A 20,084-nucleotide genomic window follows, 5' to 3' on the forward strand; every position below is an offset into this window, starting at 1 on the left:
GTGCAGTGCTGTTGAGGTGCCCTCCCTTGAGAGACAGTTACGGCACTGCACTTTTCTCTTCCTTTCATCTTAAGATCACTACTACTAACCTTGCAATTTAATCGTTCATGGATTTACGGTCATAGTCAATTATTGTTACTTCATAATTCTTGAAAAGAAAAAAAAAGAGAATCGGACCTTCATTAGATTATATCTTGATTATGAACACTAACTACGCGTAACTACTGCAAATTAAACCTAAGATCTGTCCTAACGTCAAGCAGTCCTTCGAATATTTATTTAACTTTTCTGAGGGTCGCTTTTTACCTCACCTTTACATTCATGATTATTTACATTTAGCTTGAAGTTTCTAGCAACACTCCGTGGTCTTCCAGAACATTGGGAACTAAAATTAGCGCTGTATTATCATATTTCAAAAGCAAAGATGCATCAGTGCGACGTTGGTATATCTGTTGCATAAAGAAGCAGGATATCATGCGGCTTCGTCGAAGTTCATTACATCGGGAAACGCGGCGAATCAACTTCTATGAAGAAAAAAAAAAGATCAAGGGTCGCTTAGTTATCCCTACATGGATGAATATGAAGCATTGCGGCCACGTCTGCAGAAGCGCCGCGACGTGCGGTGGCGCCACTGGCGGAGTCACGTGACTCTAGAGGCCGCGTCAGCTGAAGCGTCGCGACATCACGTGACGAACCGCGTTCCTCACAAGGTGCGCACAATGCAAGTTCGCGAGTTCGAGTCCTACCAAAGGTCGTGGGTTCCAGTGCCTCAATTAACATTACCTTAATAAAAGGGACTGAAAACCAATTTTTATGGTACCATTCTTTTTAGTGCAATGGAAAGCCTACCGGTCAGAGTGTGTAATCATGAAGTTCTAACGTGGAAAACGCAGTGGAAAATTTTTAATCAGAATTTTTCGTACTGCAATAAGGATGTAGTCATTCGCTGAAAGCATGCTGAAGACGGTGTCAGGTAAGCGCGATAGCGATTATACGCCGGCATTAGTGGTAGGCAGACGACAAGTGTGGCAGTAGCTGTGACAAAGTACGATTTTGTTTATTAAGTCGATGTTCCTGCGATTCATGTTTTCCGAATTGTTAAAGTGTTTCTGCAATAATAGCTACGTGTTTTCGTGGTTTCCTGTCCAACTTCTTTGGTATTGAACCAGTCAAAACGAACCCAATTGGGCCGAAAACGAAACGACGCCTTTACGTGTTATACGGAGTTCAGCGTGTTGCCGTAGCCACGTGTGCGTTTTTGACTTCAGAAGCATAAAATAATGAGAGTGTGTAATAATATACCAACTGGAATTTTAGGAAATAATTATGCTGTACTTAATAACAATCGACTTACAGTAATCGGGTAAAATACACCCGAAGTAACAAGATTTCACCGTCAGGCCTCGCTAGTCACTAGTTTTTGAGACTTTCGTTGCGAATATAAAATCACAATTCCTACTTAAATGGCGAGGAGCGCGCTGGATTCTACCTCTGTAAATCTAGGTCATCTCATGTCCATCAAGGTCTCACAACACACTCTGGCCAGCTGTCAGTCCTTTTAATTATGCCCTAATTAGCTTCTCCTTAATTAACACCAACGCTCATGAGTTAAAGTGCCTTCATTAAATATACCTTAATTGAATGTGTCTTAATTAACTTCGCTTTAAAACATAAGGTGCGCGCGTATGAGTGTTGTGACAGCAGAACGTTTAGAGCCGCGGATTACTCCGCGCTTCTCTTTCTTCTTTCATCCTTCTCACCTGTAGGGCGACCGATGGGCAAAGTGCAGTTTACATCGTTCGCTTGCCCCTCCCCTCGTTCCCTTTCATCTGTTTCTCTCTCTCTAAAAGTAAGGTCATATTGAGCAAACCCAGGCTTCAGAAACGGCGACGAAGAAGCAAAAAGCAAATGAAGCTATCTCAGGCTGCTAGAAAACTTGGGAACGTTCAAATTGTTCACTGCCTTTTTCCTTTTTTTTTATGCACCTAATTTAACCACCCTATTCATGGCCAACCCACTGTGGGTATGTGCCACAGCCACTCTGGACAACAACAACAACAACAACAAACGGGAACCAATACACCTAATAGTAAGTGAACTGCGCGCCGCCACCCTCATGGCCGGGGCTGCTGGGAGCACTTGGCGTTGAAGCGCCTCGTGCGCTTGGTACCGAGCTATTTAAAGCGCAAAACCTTCCTAACGGCTGTGGTAGGCTTTGTTGGGTTTTACTGTAGCGTGCGCATTGTGTACTACGCATATGAGGGGGTTCGAATGTCCTATACCAGCTTTTCAACCCTACAACAGTACTAACCTAACTGACTTTTTGTCTGCAGTTTTGTTTTCACTTCATTTCCTCTGCTCTTTTACAGCAAATTTATGCATGTATACAGCCCATGAGTATCTGTTTTTGTATATTACCTGCAGTAAAATGTGAAGATAGGCTACATTGGAGCCACGGAACGTTTTTGACGTCAAGTGAGACGAACTCAAGATGGCCGTGGCGGTCGTGCGGAACGAAGTAGCCACTAGCCGGTCGGCTACCTCGTTTCCAGTTACACCAAAAATCTGTTCCGTGAGAGGATTGGCCCGATCCACAGCCTCTTGCAGTGGTCAGTCAAATAATGCTATACGTTATTGAATCGAATAAAAGAATCCTCGCTGTTGGTTGGTAAAGTCATAATGACGTGTGGTAAGCACGTCATTATTTTTTGTCATCCAACAATCCAACAGTCAGTGGGGCGCCTCCCCAACAGTCGTGTGCTTGCATGTGTCCTGCAGTCACGTAACTTACGTGATGTCACATGATGATGTTATGTTACGCACGTAATTTGGATGCATGGGCCGAACCAGGGGTAACCAGCGTAAAGGCATAAAGCTCCGCGTTGACCATGCTACTATATCAGCCCACTGTATCTTAATTATAGGCATAAGTGTTCTGAGTTCTTAGGAACTGTTGTTTATTGACTAAACGTATTGTTTTGTCTAGAGTCCCAGCTTGCCATTCACTCTGTATGATTTTGTTAGCAATAACACTGCTCAAGTCAGAGGAATAATTCTCCTTATTTCTTTTTGACCAAATGCTTTCTCTCTCTGACAGATCTCTTCCGATAGGTACAACGAAATGAAACCAATATAAATAATTAACTGACAATCTTTATTCACTAGGCTCAATCAAAGGTAACGCAGTGGACTGATATGTAAATCGCTGTGTTTCCATCCCGATGTCGCTGGCTCTATCGCAACCGCGCTGGCAGCATTCAAGTAAAGGCAGAACGCAAAAGCGTACCGTACTTTCAGCGCACGTTCAAGAACCCTAGGTGGCCAAAATTCATCGACAGCCCCTCGCTACTGATTCTCAGCCTCACAACTCACTGTAAAGTGTCTGGACGTTAAACACCATGCTTTAATTTTAATTGCAAATCTACCGTTAACAAAAAATTATATTCGATTGGGCACACACAACTCCTATGCTAGATTGTTTTAACTGGTTCATCATAACGAGCAGCGGAAGCTGTGAATATGCTTTTGCACAGCGCGTTTCTGATGTGTGCGGGCCACTCGAATTTGTTCCCGTTCTTCACCGAACGCTTGTGTCGGCAAAAGTGATTTCCCGGAACGCTGCATCTGCTGCACTCTCTGCCGTGAAAACCAGCACTACAAAAAGAAAAAAGAAAAGCCGCTGACCTTGCCCGCACGCTATGCTCCGATAAGCAGTCTGTCGCGTGTACTACGCAGTCAGAGGCAGATGGTGACTGCTCGCTTACTGAACGGGCCTGCACAAACCCCGCCACGAGCACGCGAGAACTCTCCAGCGGCAGCACGAGGCTAACTGTTGGAATAAAAAGCATCGCCGATCTCCGCTGTCGTTTCCCAGTCGTTCTGTTTGAGACGTGCAAGACACGACAGTGGGACGGTTCTACGGAGTCTCGAGGATATGCGCAAAGCCATGGAGTACTGCCATGCGGGGCTGTGGGCGTTGGCCATGCTTGGTGGGTTTCGCAGAATCGTAACATTTTTTGGTTAGTTTGTATAGTTGGGGACTCGCAAACTTCATATTTCAGTGCTTCTTTCTTCATTGATCTACCGAATTTCGCACATCTTATTTTTCAAAACAATGTTCAGGGCCTCAGCAAGTTTATCAGGGAGAGGCGGGCTAGTTGGTGGTCGATATTGGAATGCATTATGTAACCGTGCAAACGACAACGGACGGAGAAGCAAACACACAGGAAAAGCGCGCTTGTCCTGTGTGTTTCCTTCTCCGTCCATTGTCGTTTGCGCGGTTAAAGAATGCATTCCTCAGCAAGTGCAATATCCTTTCAACTGTCACTGATATATTGAGCTTTCTATATTTAACGCAAGAAGCGTAATCCAAATAAAGAAAGTTATTGATTAATTAATGCAACCATTTCTGCGTGTCACTTCAGTTTGAATTCTGACGTCGGCGTTTGCATCGAGCTAAAGCTTCCACGTAATGCTCTACCTTGTGGTGAACTTCTGGCACTTCACAGTACTTTGAAAAAGTGCGAAGGTTTCGAGGTATGCGGCTCCTCGCACAAGCTCTTGCGTGACTGCACTTTCCAAAAAGTACACTAAGAAAGTTTTTTTTGCCTGCATTCTCTTCTTTGAACAATGCGCGACGCTGATCTTCGATTGCGTTTATTGATTTGCAATTACACGTGAACTTCATGAGAAACGTGGCAACTTTCAGCTAAATGAAGTCCGGCGAGTGCTAATTTGACGCCGGGAATGGTGATGGCAAATGCTTGCTTTAAGTATCGTACTTGCACCAGTGGAGAAAAACCGCGAACAAGTGCTTGCAACTTTCGCGGAAGCTCGCTTCAAAGGCTCTTTGTCTTTAAACTAATCTGATGCGGCTCGCTGGGCAGGCAGGACGTTTGCATGCACAGTGAAACTGTTTCCATGGTTTCGTCACCGGGATTCTTGAGACCCATATAAATGAGGCGATTGGTTGCAAGGACTTTTTCGGCTTTGACGAAACACCTCGATTCGACGCCACAGGCGAGAAACGTGAGTACAGCCACCAAACGAAAGAGCCGCAGTGAACCTGGATGTCATAGCCATCTTTGTTTATTTGTACAGTGTTGCCAGCGCAAGTAACGAATTCTGAATTTTCTAATACTTAGTTTCATAGATATGTCAGGCAACGCTACGAAGGCTAGAGAGACTTCTCTTGTTGCTGAAATATGTAGGCGTGCGTTATCTAGTGTGCTGTAACGTTCAGATCTCGCGTTTTCGTGCCGCATAATATGATCCAATTATTACATGACAGGCGTCGCGGATCTGAGCTTATTTAAGAACGAACGAGCCGAGTGACATGTTTCTGCAACTCAAAACAGCGCTCGTCGCATGTTAGAACAATTGCCGCTTTGACGTGGACTCATGCCCACAGGCTGTAATTGCAGTGCATGAAGGAGACGCCGTCCAGAAGGCGTCACAGATCCGGAACAATTGCACTGGGAAACGTGCGGAATGAGGCCGCTGTGTCCACACCGTACTTACGTAGCTTCCGCAACGTTGTCCTTCAAAGTTCAAAACGGAGTACAAGCACTACCGACGGCGCGCACTTGCGATACCCAAGCCGCAATATTGCGAGGCTACCATGCACCTACGCTGAACGTACTCCAAGATTTTTTAGCAGTCTTTTCTGCGGAGGACCCATGGATGTAGCGCTGGCATGGCGTACGTGACGTCACAATATGTAAACTATCTATGCAGCCAACTATGTGCCTCGGCTGAAGCGAACTTTAGTTGACATTTGAAACATTGATGTACTGTGCGCTCTTGTATTAACGTTCGTTTCGTACCTCATTTCTACCTTAACATTGGTGCGTAGGTTCCGCGTGCAGGCATCCCGTAGGAACTGCGTATGATATGGTCCCAACATTGTGTTTCAGGTTACAGTATGACCGCTTCTGCGACCACCTGCCAGACGGTGCGTTTGACCACTCTGTTTCATCAGATCTCTCAGTAAGGGAGAAAGACGGAAAAAAGAGAGAACAAGGGGTTTAGGCTGGATAGTAGCAAGAAATTTGGGATGCGCGAGACGAAATACTCTTGAATTCGATCTGATCGGGAGAAATTACTGTATGCGTTTTGTTTTTTATAAATGAGTTATTCGGCATGCTAAATCACAGCATGGAAATTATTGGCGTTTAGCTGCTAACCTCTATACGTTGCTCAAGGAAGGTCTCCCTCACAGCTTTCACTTCGAAACCCTCCTGATGTACCAAAACTATGTATGTATGTATGTATGTATGTATGTATGTATGTATGTATGTATGTATGTATGTATGTATGTATGTATGTATGTATGTATGTATGTATGTATGTATGTGTGTGTGTGTGTGTGTGTGTGTGTGTGTGTATGTATGTATGTATGTATGTATGTATGTATGTATGTATGTATGTATGTATGTATGTATGTATGTATGTATGTATGTATGTATGTATGTATGTATGTATGGTGTTTTGTACGTTCCCACTTATGTGTGGTACCATGATCAACAAAGTACGAGAATCACTAATTTTCTCCCAACCTTCATGTTACGCCATTGCCGTTTCTTGGCGCAGTGAAGTGCTCAATCGCTTCATTTCCGCATCGCCATGTTGCTTCACTAATCCACGGTCTGCGCTCTGCAGGATGCTGACTGCTCGGTTAGTCAGCGCTGCGTTTCGCACGCCAACTTCTCCAGTTCTGGAAACTGTCAGACTGATCGTCGCTGTGAGTATGTTTGCTTTTAATTTTGAACATATACGGGGCGTCCATCCAATCGCGAAGGCAAAATTATTTCCACTATTGCGTAGATATGTTCTCCCTAGAGTCAATAAATGTTCTCTTCTTGGCAGGTATTGACGCTTCCGCTGCGACATGCTCAGTAAGTATCGTCAAGCTCATTTCTGTATGCGTTCTACTGTTGCCATTTTTTTGCACTCCATTCAACAAGGACGCCCACAGTTTTCTATGTACCTATTTCTTGTATTCTTAAAGAAAGAACGTTCTCAACGGGCTAACAGTTGAATTGAGGTGCACAATGCTCCTTTCTGACTTTACTGAACTTGACGCCGGCAATCTTACGCACCCGGAGGCCCGTTTTGAGCAGTTCAAATAATAAAAGTTGCTAAATTAAAATAAATGTGGGCTAAACTAAAATCCTGCTTGGTTGTTACGGCAGCGTGAATAAATGTGTCCGCGATTAAATTTTTGTACAGAGTCGTCCCACTTTTCGAAGGTAACTGCTACGCGTCATTCAACATGAACTTTTCTCATTTGCAGTGCAGCCCTGGGTACGAGTGTCGCATGAGGGATTGCCTTTCCGCACAGTACGAATGTGAGTACGTAACTTTTTTCCCCCTCATACTAGAGCTAGTGACAGAAACATAATTTATCGTGAAAGGAGGTAAGGCGTGCAGACACGCACACATGAGAAGAAAACCAGACAACACAAACGCCAACAATCAACTAAAGGGCGCACTGTAGTTGAAAGGAAAGAAGACGCAAAACTTATCTTCATATGATGATGATGATGATGATGATGATGATGATTACGACATTGTTGTGGCCTTTCCCTTCGCATCGGGTGCGCATTGTTGCCCTGACCAAAATGATCAAAATGAAAATATACATCAGTTCTATGAACATACGTAAACACCTTGGTCACTGCCCCCTTTTTGCGTTCTCCAGGGTAGCGTACCCCACCGCTGCCGACCAGTTGTTGCGACGCCGGTTACTTGAAGCTCGACCGGCGTAACTATTCTGTAGCGTGGCCTTGTCGGCAGGCTGCAGGCGCCCGGTATAGACCATGGCGATCAGGCAGGGACGAGACGACTTCTAGTGCGAAATTTGCACGGTTTATTCAATGCTTGGATAAAGATGAGAGGAAGAGAATGAAGTAAAAAAGTACATTGCGGGGCCCTTTAAGTATTCCCACTAAAATCGTTGGCGAGATCTTGCTGACGTCATCGCCACATGATATGCACTTAGTCCCACGGTGCTTGGCGGCGGCAGCCACTTTCCCAGGACGATGTTTTCCCGAGGTTCCCTCCACTGTTGGCAACCCGCGGGTCCTGGGGATCGTAGGCAGCTGATGCCTTCTCTTTCGCGCGTCGTTGGTTTCCGGAAAGGGAATCTGGTTGTGGATTGGTGGCTGATCCATTCTCTCAGTTGACGTCTTCACGAGCGTGCCTCGTGAAGGCGTCAGGCAGCTGATACCTTAGTTTGACAGTTCGCAGAAAGGGTTTTTATGCACACACACACAAATGGGCCTGTGAACACTGCGGGGCGTCCGCCAGACCGGCATCCACTCGAGGCAATCATAACAAATTAGGAATCCATTCTTCACTTCGCTTAGGAATGCACACACACGAAGGGGCCTGTAAGTACTGCGGTGCACCTGCCAGACCGGTAAGCACTCAAAGCAACCACAGCAAATTAGGAATCCACCCTTCGTTTCGATGAGGCATGGTGGTTGAGCATCCCTTTTGCCCGGGGTGTTACATGCCAACCGTAACACCCCCTGACCACTACTTTAGAAGTCTCGCCTTCGTGATGGAAGTCGCCGCGAGGGGTTGCACGTTTGTGTCGCAGCCGTTTCCCGCTTCGACAAAACCGAATGCCTCGGGAAGTGTGGTGCCATCCGGTTGACGAGAGCACATGCGATCACATCGGAGCACAATGTGTTCAATGTTCTCCTCGTAGTCTCCGCATGCCCTGCACTGTACCGTACTGTCGTTCACCGACTGATCGAAACGACGCCTATCCACTTTAGTGCGCGGTGCTCCCGCACGGGTGCCGAACAGAAGGGCACTGCCAACACTGTTGTGGTACAACCACTCCGCAGAGATGGTCGTCTCGTGAGCTCTATGCAGGACCAGGCTAGATTTTTGGTCCATAGCGGCTTGCCACGTCGACGTCTCCACTTCCTGTACCCTTGTTCGCACCCTTGCTGACAATTTCCTTTCGCTGTCCTCTCGGATGGGGTCAGTAAAGAGGAAGAACTTTCTGCATAGTTTGTAGAGACGCCTGCTCCACTGCTTTCTACCGCCTTTTAGGCTGGTGTACCGGAACACGCGCCGGGTCCGCCGCTCATTATTCATGAGGGGAAGACGTCCCTCGTAGGCTACTTTGTTCCTTGCCTCGCATGCCTCGAAGCTGGACCATCGGAGGTCACCCTGGAAAACCTCGACTGTCACACGCCTATGACATGCCAGGGGTAGTCGTCCAAATTCGCACTGACCATGTTCCAACCACTGTCATGTTCCTACAGACCGGCAGAAGATGGCGTCAGCGAATGTTAGCACCGGCACACGTATTGCCTTCTACAGTTCACGCACTAGAAAGAACCTGTTCCACCCCCACAAGCACCATCGTCGCAACAAATTGGCGGCTCTCACAGACACATGTTGTACATTTCCCTCGTGTTGGGCAAACAGTAACACTGAGGCGTGAGAGTTCATTCTGAGATTTTTGTATTTATCCGACACTGGTATGCTTCCTCCACAGGGAAGCAGCACATTAATGCCTCCCTCTGTGCCCGAAAACTGCAAGATTGGGGATTTTCTGGCATTGAAGTGGAGACCAAGACGCCCCAGGTGCTCCGCAGCTAGAGTTAACAAAATTTGGAGGTCACTGCTGCGCTCCGCACACAAGTCACAAGTAACACAAGGTCATCCGCGAACACCAATTAAGGTAGCGGCCATGTGCATGCCGCGCTGTCACACATGAAGTGGAACGCGAGTCAACTCTGGATTCCAGAAGAGCCTGCTCGAGCCTCTCCACATGCAACAAGTAGAGTAGCGGGGACAGAGGGAAGCCCTGCCTGGGTCCTTTTGTCACTATCACAGGATTTGTTTTGGCATCTCTGGAACACGCTACCACCGAGCTAATTGTGTACATCTGTCGGAGAAGTGCTATCCACGCTCGAGGCATCTGTCGTTCTAGTCGGCGCAAAAGTTCGTCATGCGACACACTGTCAATGCCTTGGCGACATCAAGAAAGCATCCGTGCCACCTCAATCGTTTTGGTGAGCACAAAAAGATTGTCTCCCAAGCGTCAGTTTACTTGAAAGCCATTCTGGAGCTCAGACAATATGCCACACTTCTCTGCCCAGGTACTAATTCATGACTTCACGACTTGAGCAAAACGTCTATGCTAGACACTCGTCACAGTAATTGATCGATAATCACTTAGTAGGCCAGCGTCGACTCCTCCCCTTGCGCACAAGGCTCACTCTACGGCACAATCAGTCGGATGTGATCGGACGGTTTTCAGGATAGAGAGAGAGATGAATATAGGAAGGCAGGGATGTTAACCAGTCAAAGGTCTGGTTGGCTACCCTACGCTAGAAGAAGGGAGAAGGGGAATAGAGAGAAGGGAGAGAGAAGGTGTAGAGACGTGTACGTACAGTACTTGAGTTAAAGCCGCTCGCGCAAACCAGACGTTCTGAGAAAGCACAAAAGTGCCTAGTGAAGACTGTAGCAAGATGTTTTCAAATAGACTTGCTTAGGCATTTCACGAGGCCCGCCGATATGGGGTCCAGTCGGGTAGCAGTGTTTGTAGTGATACGTGGCAGTGCGCGGCCAAAAGTCAAAACCCTTTTATGTAGCACGTATTGAGCAACAAAAAGCTTCATCGGAAGTGTTTCATGTTGCTCTACAATTTTCTCCTTGACACTTTTCACCTAGTTATAATATTTTAGAAGTTGAATAATCATATACTACTAAATATGTAATTAGGCAGAATTCAAAATTTAATCGGAGTATCTCAAAGCAACGCCAACTACATTACTTTGGTTTTGTTCAGCTACGTGGAATTTACTTATTTTTAAATCTTGGTGCATGATAGTTCGGGCACCCTGTCAATGTCAATGTCAATGAAAAGTTAATGAAAAGTTATGAAGAAGCTAAGTACGAAAGTAGCCAACATTTCCAATACCATCAAGTAGATAAATAAATAAATAAATAAATAATTTCGACACAGAAAACATTACGAGGTGCAAATAGGTAGGCCTGAGGTACATTCTTCTAGCCAACTGCTCCGTACGGGGGGAAGGGGAAAGAAAGAGGAGAATTATAGTTGACGATGACGACAGAAAGAGGACGCAAAACATACAAGCAATTTGTTTGGTCTACTCAAAGCTTAGAGGTCGGAGCCGCACTTCATTAAATATAAAGTAATGCCTAGATGGTCTGAAAACTAAGAGAGAGAGAGAGAGAGAGAGAGATGCAAATGAGAGAAAAGCAGGAAGAACCACCGACAGCAGGCTCACGCCTCTGCCTCCCCTGAAAACTAAATTTAACGTCTTGCCAAGAGCCTAAAATGACGTCCTCCGACAACGGTTGGTTGCCGAGGCGCACAAGATCATCAGTCAACTTTGTAACTCTTCCACCCTACTGAGGGCAGCCACACAACACATCATCAACAGCCTTATGCACATGGCGCAGTCCACGGTCCGGAGACCAGGGGGCGCCGCATTAGGTGCACGTATGCCCACGCGTAAACGCCACCCTCGTCCTAAGTGTGTGCAGAATGCTGGCCGAGCAACGTTCAGTTTTGGTGGTAGCCGAAACTTTATGTTAGGGTTTATTCTCTGGAGTCATTTGTGGTGATTCGCCTGATGGCCCCAGTCTCTTTCGGCCGCTTTTCGTATGCCACCAGAGAGAAGGCAGTGGGTGTCCTCTCTTAGAAAAGGAATATTTGCAAGCAGGAGTTGTTTCTGTGAATGCCTCCTTCACGCAGGCATCGGCGAGGTCGTTGCCATGTACACCGTAGTGACTGGAACTCCGCTGAAAAGTAATGGGGTGGCCGTTTTCTTCCGATCGAGTGTATAGCTCAGCAGTTTGAAGAGTCACTACTCTGTTTGAGCTTTCTTTCATTGAAACTATAAGTAGGTGAAGAGCCGTTTTCGCGTCACTGAATACTGTCCGTATTTGAGGCGGCTGTCGTGAAACTTAAAGAATTCCCCAATTTCCTTTCCGATTGCCACTAGTTCCCTGGACCGTGATGTCGTCTTGTCAGCAGACGAAACCGTCGAAAGACACGATGTGCAGGCTTGGCGACAGCCGCAGCTCACGCAGACGACGACACCGATCCCTCTTCATACACCTAGCCATATTCTTTCACATTGTTTCATATTCAAGTGTTAGATGTCTGAAGCACATGGAAGCTATACTCTTATTTTTGAAACAGCGGATACAGAGAGGCATACCCTTATTTTGGGCATGACCCATGGAGGCATATTTGGAAGGTCAGCAGAGGCAAGGTATGAGGGTATGGCGAATTCTTTGCATTTATTGAGTTTCAAAACAGTGGAGCGCGGCCGTAAGTCGAGAAGTGCCACAAGGTGTGGGGTCGGTGTCGGCACAGCAGTTGCGGAGACACTCGAAGAGGTTCGCATCGTAGACAGACAAGTACAGGGGTGACGCGAGCTTCCTCGATTATACCATCAGTTGAGATGCGACGCTGAACCCCAAGACATGTTCTCAGCATCGGCGCCTCAGTCACTGCAATTGCTTAGTGGCTATGGTGTTGGGCTCCTAAGCACGACGTCGCGGGCTAGAATCCACGCCACGGCGGCCGCATTTAGAAGGTGGCGAAATGGGGAAATACCCTTGTACTTAGAGTTAGGTTCACGTAAAAGAACCCCAGGTGGTCCAAGTTTCCGGAGTGCCCCACTACGGCATGCCTCATAATCAGATAATGGTTTTGGCTCGTAAAACCCCATAATTTAATTTAATTTAGTAATGTATCTATGCTTAGGTCCTTTTCAGCGTACCCAATCATGACGGGCTCATACTTAGTATAACTGGTTGGCTGTACCAGTTAGGCTGGTAGGCTGGTAGGCTGTAGCCGACATAAACAATCTCGGAGAGCCAGAGTAGCGAATGCTCAGACGGGCTTCGCTTCATACCGGCCATACAATTTTATGCGAAAGCACCAAATGGCCCATTCAGCGAATAGCTCGGCGGTGTCTGTAGCAGCGCAGCGGCCCCTACGTTCCCATTGGCTGCGATGCCACGTCATGAGCGCACCTCGACTTAGCGGAGCGGGCGAATCGGAACGCCTTCTGCACCGTTAGCGCGCCAGGCGTTGTGTGAGAAGGAGAGGGCATCGCCGCGACTCCACGTCACCAGCGCGCCTCGACGGAGCGGAGCACATACGGTCACGCGATGCCGCGGGACGAGGTGGTTGCTGTCGACGAGGCAGTCACGTGACACGTGCGTGCGGGTGCCGCCATCTTGCTTGCGCATACTGACAATCTAGAAGGCACCGCGCCTTAGCAACCGCCTTTGAACGCGACGCGATTGGCTGGCACACCCCCGGCGACAGGTCTTGTGTCACGTCGTGAGGATTCTTGCCTTTGCGTGTAGCCCGCGATAGGTTAGGTTAAGGTTACGTTAGGTTAGCTTCGGCTTTGCTAGCGTAAAAAGTGTTAGGGTGGCAAGGTGTGATCTCACAGCGGCTTCAAGTACATCGAGCGTCGCCGGCGGCGTTTCACCCAACAGCGTTCAACCACGGTTGCTAAGGCGCTGTGCTTTCTAGATTTTCAATATGTGTTGCACTCAAATTGCGCTACGTACGTATGCGCATGCTGCCTCTGAAACCGTGGTGCGTTCAAGGCGTCCGTCGTACTCGCTAGTAGTCAGCATTTCCACTTAACAAAAGGCTCGGTGTAATTTGCGTGCGCCCGCGCTTGTGTATGTGTGTGTATTTGTGCTTGCATCTACTCGTCTTTCGACTCTTTATACTTGCATAAAACTTCGCTGTATATGGATTCGAGCTCGTTGGATCTGCTGCATTTTTTCTCGAAAGTACAGGCGGTTGTGACCTCGGAGCAAGAGCGTCGTCCGCAGACCAAGGGGCAGCATTGGACTGAAAAATCATGCAGTCAAGACACGTTGTAGACCTCGTCAACACGAATTGTTTCTTTGTTCTGTAACAGTGGCTCATGGAACTTATTTGCTGTTGACTTAAAGATACAGCTGTCATCAGCCTATCTCGAACAATAAAAAAAGAATGTAGAGCAGCAAAAATATAAAGTTTAGAATCGCAATGACATCAGTCAAACTTTCTAGCTTAATATAAATTTGGTGCAATTAAGCCCGTGCGCCTCGCAGTTTAAAGTGACAATTTCGGCCTTCCTTTTTCCAGGCGTTGTCCTGGAACACCAGGATACCAGATGCGGCGGAAAAAACGTAAGTGCGTGGTTTCATCATTGGGCGCGTTCCACATAAGGGCCGCTTTTGTCGCTAATCCTAGAAGTATAGGGTCGTTTCATACATACTCCGATTGTTTTCGCCGCTTGCACAGATAGCGTTGTGAATGCTCTTGTCGGCACTATTTCTAGCACTATTTACATTTGCAGCAATCTGTTTTCATAAGCAAAAGGCTTCCGTGCGGTGCGTCAGCACAAAACGCCGAGTTCGAGCATATCTTTGGATTTTTTGAGAACGATATCACAGCTGTTACGCTGCCGACGCCATGGTGCCGTAAGCGACATCAGCTGTAGGGAACGAGGAAGTCGGCACTGCAGCCGCAGAATGAAAATGGTTCAGCTTAAGCTCATGTTTACATCACGAAGCATTGAGCAAAATGTGCTAAACCGATTAGATAACAGACCAGTTTCGAAGACTAATCCCCGTATTCAGAAATGTGCCTTAACTTGAACCCCACGCTTGACGTGATCTACATGACGCCTGACGTGAACGGGCCAAAGGGAACGCAATGAGCACCTTGGGCACGTTCACAGCAGGCGTCAGCCAGTTCAAGTCAAGCATAGGATCCAAGTTAGGGTGCATCTCTGAATACAGGGGTAAGACTCTCGGACCATGACCCCACGCGACGCAGGCATACAAATCGACGCGGGCACTGCTACGCTTCATGAAAGCGACTGACGTTAGTGACCGATTATAAGCATGAAGTTATGGACATCCACACGTATACTCACACCGATAGTACCTTCTTACCTCCCTCTCCTTTCTTTGCTTCCCTTAAACCCCTTCCCCTGTGTAGGGTTGCAAACGAGACGTGCGTCTGGTTGACCTCCATACCTTTCCTTCCTTCATTTTCTTCCTCCTGCTCCTCCTTGAGCAAAACGTTAGGCCTCCATGTTCCCGACTAGATGACATTACACTTGCTCTGGCAAGAAAGTCAAACATTCTTTGGTGACATTTTTTAACCATTGTAGGGTCCAAGGTGCGGTGCTAACCAACTTTGCGGTTACAAGGACACTGGGCTCAGGTGCACCAAGTGTCCCTGCTACGGCACCCACCTCGCTACGTGTGAGTACGCTTTTCTTTTTTTTTTTTTGTTTCACGGATTCTCTCCGTGTAGGGGGCAGAAGTAAAGGCAAAATGTCTGACAGAGCCTCTGCGCCCCTACAGTTCAAGGCAGCATGACATATCATTCACATACATATTTGCCGAACATATCTTTAACACACAGCACACAGCAACGAAAAATTCAATTATTCAGAACACATGTCTCCAAAGCATTACTTTTGCTTCAACGGGATAGATTTCGAAAAAGCAGAAGATACATAAGCAATAAGTATTACATAACAATAAAATTGGCTTACATCAGAAGTCAACAAAGAAAAGAAAACCATAGAATCACTTGCTCGAAAATAAATAGCATATACAGTAAATAGATCAGTACATAGAAACATTTCAGAAAAAAAAAAACGAAGGTTTAGACTGATACACAATGTAAATGCCGAAACAATGGCAAATATGATTTACAAGCGCTGAGAAAAATCTGTAACATAACTGAGGTTACATGTGTTACCAGGGATGAGCACAAGTTACTCAAAACGAAAATGCAATGTCACTGCCCACTAATATGTTTTTACAGTCATTTTTGAAGTTGTGGAAGGATTCTGTGTATTGTACGTTAAAGTGATCACTGTTTAATATATTAATCGTTTGATAATTCAATGTTTGCTTTCCTTAATTAGTTCTTGTGGCGGGCTTTACATAGCGTGGTTTACGTATTGGGTATGAGGTGCAATTGTCGACAAATATTGTGTGCAGCCTATTTTTATATATCCACTGGAGTAGCTTGAAATAATAAACTTGATCTACTTTAAACACGCTATATTTAATGAAGAGCGGTTTTGTTCGGAGTCCTCGTTTGTCACCCACATAGTTTTCACACATTCTCAATATTTTCTTTTGTACAATGATTAGTTTGTTGTAGTTTAAAGCTGTCGTAGTTCCCCAGACTAAAATGCCGTAACTGAGTTTTGAATAGAAAAGTGAGTAATATAATGTTTGTTTCAACCACGTGGGTAATATATCTTGTATTTTATACATACAGCCAGTAACTCGAGATAGCTCACTTTTTAATTTGTCAACGTGAGTATTCCAAGTAAGGTCCTCTTTAAATAATACGCCCACGAACGGCAGGATGCCCTGCCGTTAAAAGTTGTGAGATCCTTAGTCCTTTACTGTCAATTTTCTTAGACCGCGAAGCTGAATTATTTCTCTGAAAACCGCAGTTTCCTTTGAAGCGTAGTGTTACTGTCATGTGGATGAGAATGTTCTCTTCATGGCTGAACTTACGAAGGATATTTTACGGGGAAAAACACTCTCGCATGCGTACGTCAGTCCTAAGATGTACGTAAGGGACAGGCAACCTTTAGGGTTCTATCCCACGCCGCCGAAGTCCTAGGCGCTCTGTTTTTCCCCTACGCTATATCTAACCCAGGAGTGCAAATTCTCAACTTCACCCTGGTAACCTACTCACAGATGTGGTAATCTAATCACAATGGTCCCTATGGAAACTGGTTAAGCCCTATGGAAGAATCAGCCAAATTTGGCAGATAAGAATGACAAGTAAAGCACACAACTCTTCACCTGGCATCAGTTTTGCTGTGTAGTTACAGAATGTTTGAGAAGTGAATTTTATGGCAAAGTACAAAAAGAAAACTACGTGCATGAGCTCGGCGCACAGGGCACGTCGCTTATATCTGAACACTTCAGGTGTACTCATTTATTCCTTGGCCAACTCGGTTGCCGAAAATGCTGGGCCGGGAGTTTTGTGCGGTCAATAACACACTTCTAATCCGGCAAAAGTTCCTGCGTCGGACGTACCTGGCTGCACCAAGGCCGGCGTCCCGCAGCGCGTTATCAGCGACTGAGGCCACTTCGGCTCTCACGCAGGCTGCGTCGAGTGCTGTTCTCTGGTTGGAATTTGATACTGACCGTGCCGCCGTAGAAAATTGCGCATGCCCGACACAAGTTGAACCAGAGACCAATTCAATGTTAACATGGTTACGTTATTCGCCCACCAAGACAAGACGAAACGCCAAAGGCAAGATTGTTAGCTTCGACGGGGGTATATTCACGCGGCAAATACACGTATGCCATCGCCTGCTTTCTCGGATGTAGACAATGTCAAACCAGAATGGTGATTAAAACATTTGTCAGAGAGATTCTCTGCGCGTCTTTCGTAGGACACTCAGTAAAGAGGACACAGAGAGAGCGAGAGAGGTGGCCGGGAAGGCAGGGAGATTACCCGGATGCGAACGTTTGGCTATCTATCATTCACTGAGGTGTGCGAAATAGAGGCGAGAAAGAAGACAGAGACAGGGAGGAGAGAGAGAGAGAGATTAAAATATTATGCAGAAACTCCACTGGAGTTGTCCAAGTGGCGCATCAAGTTATAAAATTTGATGCGACCAGTGTAAACCTTTATCAAACCTTATGGGTCGTTGTCAAGCCTATCACACTTGATCCGGCCCTTGTCAGTCCTTATCGGTTGTTATCAACCCTATCGTAATTTACGCGCTCTTTATAAAACCTTATCTGTATTTATCACACTTATAGGACAGGATCCAACCAGTATTAACCCTTATCGGTCCGTATGAATCTTATCGGACTTGATCCGACCCTTATCAACCTTATCAAAATTATTCCGGCCATTATAAGCCCTTATCGCTTTTTAGCACCTTATCCGCCAGCGTCGAACCATTATCAACCGTGATGAAACCCACATAAACCCTCATCACTCCTTATCCTTATGAACTCATTCACTGCTTATCTGTCTCTGGTGCGTGACGCGAAGCGCATGATCCCTCATAGATGTGTGCCATTGCGGTTGGTGAAGGCAATCTCAAACTATCGCCAAACTAAATCCCCGACCGAAGCGCATCGAGTATGTGGCGTGTTTGGCACTAAATTTTCGCTAAGTCGCTATTTTCCCGATGTCTACAATGGCCCAAGTCGGCTGTACATGTGTTCCTAGAGATTGCTTTTATTCCACCCTCATCGACTTTTTCAACAAAGCCTGCACAGAAACGGTTCTTTTAAGGCATTTGTTTTGTGCCGCCGGTACAACACATTCATACTGACACGGGTACTTCATCTTTTTTCAGGTGACCGCTTTTCACCACCTAAAAAGAGTTATCGTACAGCACAGGACGCGCCTGCATGTATCGGAAGCTTCTAGAATGTTATCGATGGTTCTATCCGCTGTCTGTTGTCACCGAATCTTGAGTAATCTGATTTCACGTATGCGTGACGCGAATGAAGGAGAACTTTGTGAAAGACACCGGGGCAACACCGATTACTTTGGTACCTTGTACAAGAGCGGACGCGCTTGACCGGCACATCAGATTTCGAGGACGCCGACCGTGTTTGCCGCTCTTGTGGTGCTTTGGGTGTAACTTGCTTTTGTGGACACAAATTCGCCCAATAAAACGCTAGTTTCACCATTCACAGTTTTCCTTTCTTGACGGTCACTACCTCGGGACAATATGGTTCTGGTATACTCACCTTCTGCAAACGTGGGTGTTTAGTCGATTGACGTGTTCACATGCTTTAGCTTTTAAGTGTGTACTGGATCGCACTGTTTTCAGGCAATAAAGGCGGGGGAAAAAGGTGTTCCGTTTCTAAGAGTGGTGTCATAGGTTCGAAGCTCAGTACTAACGCTTTTCCTTTCAAATTTATTGCGTTTTTTTTTTTTTTTGTTGAGCGCATCGAGCAACGCGTTAAGGATGGAGAGACAGACCGATTGATAGATTTACTTGGTGAGTCGCCTAAGAATGCGTACGCATTAAAAGAAGTGTAACAAGGAAGGGCGTTCCAATTAGAGGCGCTGGATAGCGCGTAGAGCAGTAACGGCCTTCTGATGCGATGTTAACTCCCGTCAGCACTGCAGAATTTTTCTTTTCTTCCGACAGAAGCCGGTCGTCCGAGTGAGTGACCACGACGGAGAGCGATTGATTTTGTGCCCTGTACCGCTGGCACTGGCACAGATCATGACGGAGTGTTTCCTTGTCACCGCAATGGCCGCATTTGAAGTTACGAGTGTATATGTACAGGAACAGAATGAAACAGATTGAAATGCAACGTAAAAGGAAGCTCGTCATGCATGCTTAATTATGCTTGCTTTTTCCCCCCTTCTACTTCGTAAAATGTTGCTACTTTTATAAGCGCCAAATTATTCTGTACTGCAGGTGTGGACATACGGGCTGGGAAAGACTGCGGGCCTTTCAGAATCGCTCGGGTCGACAGGGACGGCAGCAAGTACGTGTGTGGTGACGGATGCGGTTCCGCCACGTCAGTACTCACCGCCAAGCTACGCTAGGCGCTGCAGCCCGAAGTAAGCATGTAGCTGTCATGGCAGCAACTACAACCAAAAGAAAAAAAAACGGAAGTAAATATGTTTTCTTTATGTGCATCATGCTTGGTCTAATCATCATGTCTTTTCTGAAAAGCGAAGATACCTTCTATCTTACATACAGTTTCTTAATGACGATAACGAATAGGTCGAGCTGGGGAAGCAAAAGATATAAGTTAATCCACGGCACTGGCAGGGCCGGAAACTGTTGGACGATAGTTGTGGAGGAAAGCGATTGAACTATGCGAATCCGCAGTGCGGCGAACGCATGTGTTATTCCTTCCGCCTTTTAGCACAATAAGTGATGTGAACAAGAAACCTTCATGTTTGCTTATAGACCGAGTACATAGGGTTCAGTGGACTGAACCATTATTGGATTTTAAAGCATTCCTGCATTTTAAGGATCTATAAAGCAATAACTATTTTTCTAACGAGAGCTGCAAGA

The 20,084-nt window shown here is 46.3% G+C and overlaps 1 protein-coding gene across 3 annotated transcripts; it reads left to right on the top strand.

Moving 5' to 3' along the window:
- The first annotated feature begins 3,676 nt into the window (after positions 1-3,676).
- Positions 3,677-19,668, top strand: LOC140219341 (uncharacterized). Of its 3 annotated transcripts, none has more exons than XR_011895542.1 (8): positions 3,677-3,989; positions 5,916-5,953; positions 6,661-6,742; positions 6,868-6,896; positions 7,295-7,353; positions 14,168-14,211; positions 15,204-15,297; positions 19,476-19,562. XR_011895542.1 is itself a non-coding variant. In XM_072289117.1 (8 exons), exons 1-8 carry the CDS (start codon positions 3,935-3,937, stop codon positions 19,604-19,606), a joined length of 528 nt encoding a protein of 175 aa, XP_072145218.1. In that variant the 5' UTR covers positions 3,677-3,934; the 3' UTR covers positions 19,607-19,668. The 3 variants fall into 3 exon arrangements, 2 of the variants coding, with proteins under 2 accessions (XP_072145218.1, XP_072145220.1); XM_072289117.1 differs by having other exon boundaries at positions 7,295-7,349; positions 19,476-19,668; XM_072289119.1 differs by lacking the exon at positions 19,476-19,562 and having other exon boundaries at positions 15,204-16,016.
- The last annotated feature ends 416 nt before the right edge of the window (positions 19,669-20,084 follow it).

This window comes from Dermacentor andersoni, chromosome 7 (assembly GCF_023375885.2).
Source record: "Dermacentor andersoni chromosome 7, qqDerAnde1_hic_scaffold, whole genome shotgun sequence".
Lineage (NCBI taxonomy): Eukaryota > Metazoa > Arthropoda > Arachnida > Ixodida > Ixodidae > Dermacentor > Dermacentor andersoni.